Source organism: Perkinsus marinus (genome assembly GCF_000006405.1).
Source record: "Perkinsus marinus ATCC 50983 genomic scaffold scf_1104296973172, whole genome shotgun sequence".
Classification (NCBI taxonomy): domain Eukaryota; phylum Perkinsozoa; order Perkinsida; family Perkinsidae; genus Perkinsus; species Perkinsus marinus.
This window is the reverse complement of record NW_003201482.1, coordinates 96,650-109,287: the sequence shown is the minus strand read 5'-3', so window position 1 is coordinate 109,287 and position 12,638 is coordinate 96,650. Positions and strand designations below refer to the sequence as shown.

The following is a 12,638-nucleotide window of genomic DNA, read 5'->3' as shown; positions in this document are numbered from 1 at the left end:
ACAACAACAACAACAACAACAATAATAACAACAACAACAACAACAACAATAACAACAACAACAACAACAACAACAACAACAACAACAACAACGGCAGCAGCAGCAGCAGCAAAAATAACAGCAACATCACCGGTTCAGTCGACCATGACTTCGCCTTAATTGCTCTTAGTTTATAGCAGCATATGGAGTGATGTGAAAGTTGCACAACACAATTCTCGAGTAACACACTAAGTTGCGGCATAGACTTCTTCGATCCCTACAATAAATTCCGGAGGTGGCTAATCATATTGTTACTCTTGGACTCTCATGATTGTGAACTAATCAGAATCAAATTGAACACGATAAATGGAATCCATTCTCCGTGGTGTCCAGGACCTCATATTGAGGTGCCGCTCGCTCTTGCGGACCCACGGAACGGTGATCGTAGTGACTGGTGTAGCCTCTCTGCTTGCCGTGAAAGCTCTGAGGCTTATGAAGCGTACCACGGTAGATCTCCATGCAGTTTTTGGTGGACCCAATCATGTGAGCTGCAAATGCAAGAGTGCATCTCTCCGAACTGCGAGCTTCCCGTCGTATTTCAGCTCCTCCCGATCCTTGGTTTCATCCCGAAATCACTAGACCACATCTTCCATGCCACAGAGATTTACGCTGATACGTATGGAGTTATATACTACATAAAGTAAGACATCCAACAAGTGTTGCAAGTCGCTTCGGTCAACTCGGTCGGATCATCTGTATGTCACTGGCGGTACGGAGCCAATTGCTGTTCCGTTCTTAGATCTCTTGGAAGGGGCATGGTGGTTGTCTCCGATTCTGAGCTTATCCGTCAAGTCTTGAATGCACGTCCGAGGACCTACATCAAGCCTTCCAATAAGCACAAGATAATGCCTATGGAGGGAATGTTCAATACGGAAGGCGAAGTTTGGAAACGGAACAGACGATTGGGTGCACCAGCCTTCAACGACAGCAACTCTATGGCTATGATTCCCGACATGTCCAAAATTGCTCTGAGGCTGGTGAGGTCTCCATTCGCGTCGCTGTCCCTCCCTTCTGTCTGTAGATACGCCAGTTGGAGCGCCTCAGTCAGGATGGTCGCATCGTTTGGCGGCCCGTAGAATGGCTTCCCCTCTGCACTCTGGATGTCTTATGTGTCACGACTCTCGGGAAGGACTATAATTTCTTGAACCCAAATGGTGAGCACACGGTTCATCTTATGCACTCTTTCTCATCAAATGCCGTACTCACTCCCATCATAGTACGGTCTACAGTAGTCCTGTTGGCTCCGTTCCCTTTTACCATCGTCGATGGTCCATCGATTGTGTACGGCCATCAAGGAGGGTCATCAACACTACAGTGTGATGAAATCGCATTGGCTTCGACTCAGAACTCTCGAGTGCTTCATTCGGAACTGACACCAGCAACGGTGTTCGAGTGCCATGTCTTAGTCTGTTCAGGAGTACCTCTAGGCCACCAGTCTGGCGAACTTCAGCTGGCGATGAATGATTTGCTAGTCGGCTCTGGTTATGCTTTACAACGTAGTGCCATGCCGTGGATTACACGAGACAGATTCCCTTGGAACCTTAATCCGATGATAAAAAAGGTGAACACCTCACGCGGATGTCCAGTCGTCCTTCGCCCCTGTTGTCAGATGCATTCAGGGGCGAAAACGCTGAATAGAATATGTGACGAGATCATCAACAAAAGACGGGCGGAGCGGAAGTCGGGAAAAGGAGTTGAAAGGCATGACTTGCTGGACAAGTTACTCCATCTTGATGAAGTGGACTTGCGAGGAAATCTCATAACGTGAGTCTCACTTATGCATCTGACATTCTCTGGTACATTGTGAATAGACCAGCAATGATACTGAGTACACAGCGGTATGTAATGAATGTAATCAGGTTCCTCGTTGCTGGTAGTGACACTACGGCCATGACCGTCGCCTGGTGTCTCTACTACCTCGCGCTATATCCTGAAATACAGAACAGGGCCCGTGTTGAAGTGGACGCTCTCGGCCACGATCCCAATGCGACAGAGGACCTCGACAGGTTGGTCTTCGTTAAGTGTTGCATACTCGAGGCCCTCAGGGTGAGTGCTTGGTAATCAACCAACGATATTTGCGTTCACTCTCAGCTGCAACCACCGGCTGTGTTCCTTCTGCATGAGTGTACTCACGACACAGAACTCGATGGTCGCCGAATCCCCACCGGGACGAATGTGCTGACCCTCTTCCGTAAGGCGATGGTGGCAGATGCGTATGGCGGGAAAACATTCGAGTATCTACAACTCCGGCTACTTCATCTCTGAGCTCGCCATCCATCTCAGCCCCAAACGTTGGCTCCTTCCTGACGGCTCGTTGATAGACCAAGCACGTGAACGTGATCATCTGGCATTCGGTGCAGGCCCTCGTCAATGTCCTGGAAAGAACATGGCCATCAAGGAGGCCGTGGTGATTCTAACTTTGATCCTAAAATATTTCAATTCTATTTCATTGAACTGCTCTTCCTCGATTGTCCGTGGCGAGGCTACCTTCACGTACGGACCACTGAATCTCGAGCTCCAAATGCGGCGGCGAGTTGGTTAAAGTGGCTACTCTTCGATTTCATTGTCTCTGATGCTCTGATCTTTGTGTGGTCACAAAACATGCTTCGCGTTCATCCAATCCTACCTCTGCATAGGCCAGGATTGACCGGATGCTTTGTGGTTTTAGCCTTTTCATGATACTGCTGCCCGAGGAGAAGGCTCGAGTTCGGGTTCGATGTGTACCCTAGATGGTTGCCGACCAGCCAGTGTTTCTCAATCCTTGATCATCGGTGTCAAGGGATTCGACTCAGATCCCTATGTCACAATTAGATTGAGGCATATCCTGTGACCCAGCAACAGGGGAGTATCACCGTATGTAGGAGACGAAGTATTCATCCTGCCACCCGCGTAACAATGTGGACTCTGTAGGTCAATAGTAATTGATTCCGATATTTGTCTGAGTTTGCCGTTACTTCGGTCGTGCCGAATGATTTCATCTTTTCATTTCGCGCGCTACAGAGATTTATTGGAGTTTCACCCTAGTGATATGAAAAACACTGGTGAATACCATATTTCACGACTACTGCATATCATCGCGAATATCGCGTTTTTCACCGAGTTTTATGCCACTTCACGTAAAACGGGTTGTGAAATACCATCTGAGAGTGGCATAGCGGCCCCGCGTGGCTAGATCGGCCTCATCAACGACGAGCTCGACTTCATCTTCTCCCCGTCCTGTTCGGTAGTCTGGACAGTTGATTGCGTTGAGGCATAGCTTAAGGTGGCATAGCGGCCTCACTTGGAACGTCTGGATAGCTGATTGTGCTGAGGCACCTCTCAAGGTGGCATAGTGGCCCCATGTGGAGCGTCTGGATAGTTGATTGCGTTGAGGCACCTCTCAAGGTGGCATAGTGGCCCCATGTGGAGCGTCTGGATAGTTGATTGCGTTGAGGCACCTCTCAAGGTGGCATAGTGGCCCCATGTGGAGCGTCTGGATAGTTGATTGCGTTGAGGCACCTCTCAAGGCGGCATAGTGGCCCCACGTGGAACGTCTGGATAACTGGTTGTGTTGACTGGTTGTGTTGACTGGTTGTGTTGACTGGTTGTGTCGAGGTATATCTTGAGATGGAATACCGGCCCCACTTGAGGGGGATCAACTCATCAGAAGAGTCCTAACAAAATCTAGTATCCTCAGAACATCTCATCAATCCAAACATCAATGAACCTGCCAACAACAATAGACTCTTACATACTCACAGTAGCAGTTGTAGGAAGATGTGATCAGAGCTCAGGTGAGACAATGAACGCCGAACGCTTCTGAGTAGCTGAGTACTTGCGGCGTACGATGAGTTCATTTTCATTGAATTGAGGCATCATTAGTATAAGTCTCTTCAAGTCTTAATCCATCCGCTACCCTTATGTTCGTCATATGACGCCGTCCGATGCGCACAAATGCACAAGTTGATTGAGACCATACATTAGAAACCTCAGCGACCAGACCTTATGGCTGAAATGGTATAAATTTACTGAGCTGCACAACCTCGTTCATTGCTATTGAAACTGCCATAATATGGCATTTGAAATGAATCATAACATCAACTAAATGGTATTTCTTATATTCAGTAGGACAATATCCTAGAGTCTATTATTGTAATGAGCCTCACGCAGTTGTCGTCTCTTGTGGCTGAGTTTGACCAGCAGTCTTCTTCTCAGCAGCAACAGCATCACCAACAGCCTTCTTCTGAGCATCAGCCACCTTCTTGGTGCCCTTCAGAGAACGAGTCCGAGCATGACGCATGAAATGATCAGCAATACTGCCTAAATCTTGTTCAGTAGCCATCAATGAACCCACCAGCTCGCGAGCAGCATCGCGACTGCCAACGAAACCGAAGTCATCGAGGAGATCAGCAAAGTCTCGTGCAGTGTCGTCAGCTTCCACCAACTTCAGCTCATCATCAAGATCCCTCAAGGCGAGAGGAGAATCATTCTCTTGCTCTATCGCCCTCGACATTATATGATCAGCAACACGTTTCAGATCTTCACCAGAACCCACTAAGTTGTTCACGAGATCCTTAGCCTTATCCTTGCTCTCAACGAAGCCCATCTCAGTAAGCAGATCAACCATAGTATCAACAGCCTCCTTCTCAGATTTGACACGCTTCTCGATATGATACTCATGCTTACCATCGCTAGTAGTGGCGTACACTTTACCACTAGTCTTTACTTGAGGCTGAACGGCACTAGAATCCTTCTCCATTTCACTAGCGATTCTCTTCACACCTCTGGCAGGAGGCTCTTGTGGAGCCGCATCAACCGACTTCTGCTTCCTGTCCTGCCTCGTCTCAAGATGCTTGGCAACACTGTCCAGATCCTGACCAGTAGCGAGCATACTATCAACCAACTGCCAAGCATCATCAAAGGAGTTCATGTAGTCGAAATCTGTTAACCGTCTAGCCAGATTTCTAGCAGAAGGGTTAACCTCCCTTGGAGAAGTCAGATCTCTATCAATCTCCTTCTTGATAAAAAGATCCAGAACAGGTACAGCATCATCACCAGCTCTCATCATCTTAGCGGGCAGAGTGATAGCATCACCAACCGAAAGTTCATTCAACACGCACAGCTCATCCGAATCGTCCAGGTAGTAGATACGATACTTCTCGTCCTTCAGCTGAGGCCAAGCCTTCTCGATATACCCAGTGATCTGAGCCATGCTCTTGCAAGCGTCAACCTCTACACGCACACGTAGAGTCTCTTCAATCGAGTGTAGTTTTAGTATAAGTTCTTTAGGAGCAGACATATTCAAAATTCAATTCTTGTAAACAGATGAAGTACTTTTAGTATTCTCCTAGGGCATTAGCCATCGTAGCTAAAACTAAGCTTTGTCTTTGTGTTACATCTTGTGTTCGGTTTGTCGATCGTCCGTAACCAGCCAAGTCCATTTCATCCATTCTTAGTCCACTTCATGGTTAACCGTGTAAATAGCTTTTTCCTCCGATGACTGTCACCCTGCTCCCATAATACATCGTCGTTTCGAAGCCTCAACACACCAACTACTGACAAACTCGAGACAGCGTTGAGGAAATATAAGAATTAGCAAGTTCAGCAATAAATTTGATAACAATAGGAGCTAATTCCACAAATCTTTCAACGGTGGTCATCATCAGTCGTACGGAGCTGTCCATTATACATCAATGCTCGCAATAGTTGATCAGTCTGATCAATTCTAATAACCACGTACACCTCAGAACTGAAGGCTGCCAGATGCAAATCAGTCAAGAACCGCATTGCCTCAGGTCGAACCTTACGGAAACTCCCATATGCACATAATCGATCACATGTTATGACGGCAACTAGAAAATTCCCATACTGCATAACTACACAAAGATGGGAACTCCACTTATTCTTTGCATCAGAAATCTGTTGCTAGCTCCTGCTGACCCCTTCGACTTGACAAACAATAGTATTCCAAGTTTGCCCAACGTGCGGTAAACATTCCCTTCATTCGATCACACTATAAAGATTTAATACCACTCCTCTATCTTCAGGGCGAATGCACCCAATACCACACTAACTCGTCACTTAGGCTGATCAAGCTGATTTGAAGCTTCTATATTCCCTCTATGCTCCCTTTTCGATTGGACATTTGTAGGAAACAAAACCAGCTAACTTCCATCATCCACTACTACATCGGAAAGGTCTCCATGTGACGCTGAACTCCGATGAAAATCGGCCAACCATCCACGATGACGACGACACATACTGTCCAACATGTACATCGTCAGCTGAAGCTTCAGTATCACGCCTTACGCGACTCACCACCACTTCCTTCACCTGTCATTGAAGGAACACTGGCGTGCACACAAGCCAATCGTCAATCGTATACTCCGTTACCACTGATGATTCGCCTCTGTACACATCCTCACCATGAAAACTGAGCAAACTTCAGCCGACGGTGGTACGGACATGCCGGACCTCGGCTATGGTACTGCATCCATCTTATTAAAGACATTATTAACCCTCACAGGCTGCGAGTCGCAGCTGTGACCGGGACGAGCCCCATGGGCTCCGACTTGTATCACCAACTTGCCAAGATATGAGCACCCCCGAAGCCACTTGTTATCAAATTCGATGCTAGTGATAGTACGTCCACGTAGACTGTCAAAGATCCTCCTCCACCACCACCCTCCGGTATTTTCTGTAACCCCCATCATCCAAGTATCCCCTTGCAATCCATCTAGATAACTGATGTACTCTCTTATTCTTAACAGCACTCACCGAAGCCATAGTTTGCTCCTTACTGCCAGTTCACGTCTTCAGTTCGAGCTCAAGCGAGGGAAAGCCAAGGTATATTCTCCCAACACTGCTCTAGTCCATGACGATCCTCAGCTTCCTCGATCCGCCACGAATATATAATTATGATGCATGACATAAAAATAAATGATAAAAATTTAATCGTCATTATCATGTGGTTCACACCTTCCCCTATTCATAATACTACGAAATCATCACCATCGGATCGCACCCCCAGAGGCCAATGCCCTCGACACTCCCGTAAGCCGCCACAGTCAAACACTAACACTAGATGAGTAGTTCTGCTCAACTACCATTAACTACTACAACACCAACACTACACGCCGTTTCCAGAGACTCCTCGGGATGTGCCCACTATCCATTTCAAAGATACTGGAATGCTGATCAGTGACCTTGCTAAAAAGAGAACAAAATATGAGCGGAGCGAAGCGCCAGAATGTCAGCTTACTCCAGGCATGCCAGGCATCATTCCAGGAGGGGGTGGGGGCATTCCGGGGAAGCCAGGCATCGGAGGCATCCCTAATCGATCAAAGATACCCTTGCGCGCACAGCGAAGATTTCATCTTACCTGGGGGAGCACCAGGAGCCATCTGGGCAGGAGCAGGACCGCCAACACCACGTATCTACCAGGACAAGGGCAGTTCGAAGACGATGTGAAGAAGGAGTGGTATACCGGTCCAGTAAGGCCTTGAGGAGCTTGACCAAGGGGTGCAATGGGGACACCACGACCAGCTGCATGCCCGCGACCAGGGCCGGCCTAAGATTCAAAACCTGCCCGATTGAAGCCTATCCATTCCACTACCATGGGGCCTTCACTTTTCTTCACATTAGGTGGAGGCGCCTCCGCCGTCATTGATATGATATTCTCACCACGTAGGATCTACCGCGGCAATATACCACCAATTTCCCCCAAAAAATTCCCTACCAACAAGCCGAGCATTCTCTTAACCTCCCTTTCCTCCCCAAGCCCAGACTCGCCCTTCGACCGCACCTAGGGAAGCATTTACTCCACGTTTTGACTGTTGTCGTTATCAATGCTACTTTTCGGAATTCCTCAGTATCAGCCAAGACCAAGTTCATGTGCTTATCGAAAGCCATGAACTGACCAATCTGACCAAAGCACATTGTCACCACCACAATTATTATTTTTTATATCACTACCATAATTCTCCCGTCATGTAGAGTGACTCTAACTCGGTAATTCAGCCATTGCTGCATCTTAGTGTTCCTTCCAACCGCCGGCATTGTCGATCGAAGTAGATGAGGAAAATAACAAGTCGGCACTACTGCTGATGCACAGAGTCGATTACATGTGTCGGTGACAATATGAAAATTTCCAGGAAAATTTTGGGAAATTATTATTGTTTCTGTACAATTCGTATGTAAACTCCTATAATTAGTGAGGAAATTCCTGAGCTCAGTTGAGGAAAGCGAACATGTTCCTCGAACTGCCTCAACGTGATGTCAGCCTTACAAATGTAGAGATCTTTTACTAGGGCGCGCGCGACTGTGATAGACGGAGCGAAGCGATTCATGAATGTACATTTTCAATTATTGACCTTCGCAGCAGACATACAGTGGAAGCACAACGGTACTGAAGTAGTACCGTAACACCAGAGTTCCTAATGGCAAATCACAAGTTGTGGCATACATGTGCTACATGCAATTGGCGACTATTTGATGGAGGAGTGGTATCAGTCGATGAAAAATGATAACAGAATTGATTTACTTCCGGCATCCCCGTCTGGGCATCTTCGAGCGACATCTGGAAGTGCTTCATGGGACAACAAAGTGTCAGCTATAGATTATAGAGCACGAGAGCAAGATACCAAGTCAACTATGAATACTTATCATCAACAGCTTGGCATACTGCTGCATCTCAACCCCTTCTGAATTGAGTTCTACACGTTATACTTCGCCAACCTGATCAGCACGCGTGCTCTTGCACATAAGAGTTATTATTCTACGCCAATCGAACCAGTAGAACCCTAGCGGATGGTTGACATGAAAAATAAAAAGCATAAAAACATCGTCATTCAAGAGAAGAAGAAAAACTCGCTTTTCCGCGGCAGACACTTGCACACGATCTTGGTTCCTCAGCTACCTACTCAGTCCTGCTATTATCTGCTGCATTTAACTTTATTGTTGTGTTCATCATGGCGCCCAAGACCAAAGTCAATCACCACCATTTGAGAAGAGGTCCCTAATTACACTTTGATTGACCCCTAATTTGACGAATTTTTGGTTATTAAAGTCATCAAGCCTTCCAGGTTCCCGTCCATGGTCTATTAAAGTGATGCTCACAAAACAGCGTCTTTTTTTGTCATTTTCGAGTATTACCACTGTTGATGATCATAGCCAGGTAGAAAACAACAACATATTAGATTTGAATGAAAATGAAAATAATACAAATTGTACCAGATCAAAGCACTGTCGTGCTAAGCATATGCAGGACCAACTGAATAATGCAACTTCAATGAACCTGCAAGAACAACACAAATAATTACGAGTCATTTCGGACGGAGCGGAGCTATATATTGCGATTCGGATTTTCCCGAAGAATTATTTCTCCTCAACACACAATGTGTTTGAGCCCAGCGAAAAAACAACCAAAAGCTAAATGGACCGTAATTCTCGATAACACATGAGAACCTCTACCGAGAATTATATACACAGAAAACACCTTTGAATGAAAAATACCGACCTTGGGGTTCGAACCGGGGATCTGCCCCGCGCTAGAGTGGCAAGCACGACGAACAGCGTCAACTCGTCAAGTTTTAAAGCGAAATTCACCATCAACAAGAGTGAAAAAAGCTCCAGTAGAGAACGCCTAGTTGTAATCGCCGAATAGTTTTCTGTGAATTTACCTCCTTTTATTCGTTGCTCATCATCGCGTTCAACTTTGCCGAATTCTCGACACAAGTCTGCCATAATTTGGTCGTCCATGGGACAGAAGAAATTGTTGATGTACACGTAGACCTGCGACACACGAAACTCAAGTGTAAAATTCTAATGAAGCTGCTGAGTTCACAGCCATACTCCTATACTGCCCACTGAAAAGAGTGCTACCTTGGAAAAATAGAGAGAAAAGAAAATATGATACTGAAGTTTCACCCTAGTGATATGAATAACACTAGTGAAAAACATATTTCACGACTACTGCATATCACCGCGAATATTGCGTTTTTCACAGAGTTGTACGCCACTTCACGTAAAACGGGTGAAACTCCAATGATCGCACGAGGTAGATAATTTATCTAACAATAATCAATTTAAAACAACCACAATATAGAAAATTCCCATAAAATCCCATTAAAAAAATTGACATGTGAAATTATTTCGGTTTTAATATTGTCAAATACAATTGAGGCACAGATATGCTTCCACACTATATGACGTAAACTTGTTATACAGCGAGCTGAAATTCTCTTCACTGTGAGTGATTATAATCATCGCTTTCATACTTAGTACTATTTGTAGGATGATTGTGAACATCATAGAACTTCAGAACTATTCCGAGGAAATTTATATTGATTGGTAAACCCTCGCGAGTCAAAATACGATACGAGTAATAGCATACTGTAGTTTCACAACCCGCTTTACATGAAGTGGCGTAAAACTCCATGTGAAAAACGCGATTTACGCGACACGAAGTGAAGTGAGAACACTTGAACTTAGTTCAACTAAGTTAGTAAAATCATTTTAGTTGATTTTATGAATATGAAATTCTATTTATCATCGCTTAAAGTTAACACATACCACACTCTCCTGAACTCACTCACATCTGGCTCTTGAGTTCCTGTATGCGTTCCACTATGCATAACCGCGCCCTCGAGAAACTTAATCAACACTCTCACCGGTGTCGAGCCGGCCATAGCAAATTTGCATTGTTTTAAGGGTGGTGCCTATGGACACATTATAATGATCTTCACGACTAACAATATGCGTTTGATTTCCTCAGCTGGTGCAAGGAACTTTCTCACGCGTTATAGGAGTTTCACCCGTTTTACGTGAAGTTGCATAATACTCCGTGAAAAAATACTGCAGTCGTGAAATATATTTTTCACTAGCGTTTTTCATATCGCGGGTGAAACTCCATTGTAGGAGTTTACGTACGAGAAATCAACAAGAATTTCCCACAATTTTCTCAAAACTTTCATCTTGTCACCAACACATGTAGTTGTTCATGCGCATATTTTTCCACACGACTAACAGCCTCACATTTCCTATCGGGTACAGCTGCACCGTCACTCTGAAATCTCTGAGCTTTTCGAAAGGAACAGCCACTTCAATCGACTGTGTGTCGGTATCGTTACTCATCATAAAAACTGTTGGTAGATGCCGCTGCAACACCAATGCTCGCCCGTAGCACACAATGTGTCCCTATCGGGTGAAGGAATCTCTGAGCTAAGCTTATGATGAAGATAGTCTGCATCGGTCAAGTATAATCAGACCTTGTAAGGCATTGTCCTGCGATAATATCCAGTGTAGTGTTATTTCAATGGACAAATCACCAACATACGCGAGTCGCGAGCGACACTATAATCGTTGGTGTTAACAACGACATTTTTCTTCTAGGCAATAGAGTTTCACCTGTTACATAAAACTCTGTGAAAAACGCGATATTCGCGGTGATATGCAGTAGTCGTGAAATATATGCTTTTCACTAGTGTTTTTCATATCACTAGGGTGAAACTCCAATTTTTGCAAATGTGAAGAATGCGTGTTTTCTATTCCGGGATTAATGATAGTGAACAACTTGTCGCTATCATAGTCTCGAAAGGTTACTTTTATCACATCACATGTTCATAACAATGTTTATGCGATATAGTTTCAGATCGATTCTTATTAATCTCGGAAAATAACACACGTTTGCATCATATCAAATTCACACGCACTGTATAGACTTTCTCTCAGCGTCCCAACGCATCACACATTCTCTCACCAACAATATTAAAATATATATTTGCTTTCCTCAGCTAAGATCAGGAGTTTCCGAAGCTACGTTATACAAATCCGGGTAAAAATGTACAGCAGTTGATAATAATTTCCCAAAATTTCCTCACAATTTTCCTATTGTCACCAACATATGTGTTTAACAGCGCTTCAACTCAACACTCGAAAGCCTATGATAAAATACGTGTAAAATGATGCAATAATAACAGGAACTTCTTCCCTAGAGGCTCATCAAAAGGATAACAATTGTAGGAGACATCTGAAGTCATTCACTCACAGCAACATGCTCAAGTGGACGAGTAAAATACAGTAGAGTGTCACAACCCGTTTTACGCGAAGTGGCGTAAAACTGTATGAAAAACGCAATATTCGCGGCGATATGCAGTAGTCGTGAAATATATGCTTTTCACTAGTGTTTTCATATCACTAGGGGGAAGCTCCAATATATAATACAAAAACGATTATCCCAGCAACAACTCGTGAAAACAACAGAATTGAACAGATTCAAATGTAGTAGTAGAGAAAAACCATTGACAGTTTCAAAGAGACACTTTCTTTTTTAACGGAGTGGACACTATCGTTGAAGCTGATGCCTAATAACAAAAAACCACTCAAAAGCAGTGTTGGGGGAATTTACGTTTGCTCTCCTCAGCTGAGCTTGGGAGTTTCCTCATAAAATAAAAGCGCTTATATACGAGATCGGGTAGAAATGTACAGAAACCAAAAATAAATTCCCAGAATTTCCTCGAAATTTTCATATTCTTGCCGACATATGTAGTTGACCATGTGCATATTCTTTCACACTCCTCAAGACGTTTTCACTTAAATGTACATCGTGAAACGCTTCGCTC

The 12,638-nt window shown here is 44.7% G+C and overlaps 5 protein-coding genes across 5 annotated transcripts in view; 1 reads left to right on the top strand and 4 right to left on the bottom strand.

Annotated features, from left to right (window-relative positions):
* Positions 1 to 794: 794 nt before the first annotated feature.
* Positions 795 to 2,581, top strand: Pmar_PMAR012027 (cytochrome P450, putative; the record flags this gene model as incomplete). The annotated part of the gene is made up of 7 exons (XM_002766256.1): positions 795 to 1,016; positions 1,061 to 1,193; positions 1,455 to 1,600; positions 1,649 to 1,803; positions 1,899 to 2,085; positions 2,131 to 2,252; positions 2,323 to 2,581. The coding sequence occupies 7 exons, from the start codon at positions 795 to 797 to the stop codon at positions 2,579 to 2,581; spliced, it is 1,224 nt and encodes a 407-aa protein (XP_002766302.1).
* Positions 2,582 to 4,180: 1,599 nt separating this feature from the next.
* Positions 4,181 to 5,317, bottom strand: Pmar_PMAR012026 (hypothetical protein; the record flags this gene model as incomplete). Its single annotated transcript, XM_002766255.1, has 1 exon — positions 4,181 to 5,317. One exon carries the CDS (start codon positions 5,315 to 5,317, stop codon positions 4,181 to 4,183), a length of 1,137 nt encoding a protein of 378 aa, XP_002766301.1.
* Positions 5,318 to 7,159: 1,842 nt separating this feature from the next.
* Positions 7,160 to 8,076, bottom strand: Pmar_PMAR012025 (small nuclear ribonucleoprotein, putative; the record flags this gene model as incomplete). The annotated part of the gene is made up of 8 exons (XM_002766254.1): positions 7,160 to 7,227; positions 7,280 to 7,350; positions 7,400 to 7,454; positions 7,505 to 7,588; positions 7,634 to 7,711; positions 7,757 to 7,822; positions 7,873 to 7,941; positions 7,993 to 8,076. 8 exons carry the CDS (start codon positions 8,074 to 8,076, stop codon positions 7,216 to 7,218), a joined length of 519 nt encoding a protein of 172 aa, XP_002766300.1. The 3' UTR covers positions 7,160 to 7,215.
* A 1,193-nt stretch (positions 8,077 to 9,269) lies between these two features.
* Positions 9,270 to 11,151, bottom strand: Pmar_PMAR012024 (hypothetical protein; the record flags this gene model as incomplete). The annotated part of the gene is made up of 4 exons (XM_002766253.1): positions 9,270 to 9,313; positions 9,699 to 9,810; positions 10,614 to 10,736; positions 11,053 to 11,151. The coding sequence occupies 4 exons, from the start codon at positions 11,149 to 11,151 to the stop codon at positions 9,270 to 9,272; spliced, it is 378 nt and encodes a 125-aa protein (XP_002766299.1).
* Positions 11,152 to 12,361: 1,210 nt separating this feature from the next.
* Positions 12,362 to 12,638, bottom strand: part of Pmar_PMAR012023 (hypothetical protein) — a gene marked incomplete at both ends in the record, with an annotated part of 9,328 nt that continues 9,051 nt past the window's right edge. Inside the window, one exon of the mRNA XM_002766252.1 lies at positions 12,362 to 12,380. Coding sequence (XP_002766298.1) covers positions 12,362 to 12,380 — 19 coding nt within the window. The remainder of the gene's footprint in view (positions 12,381 to 12,638) is intronic.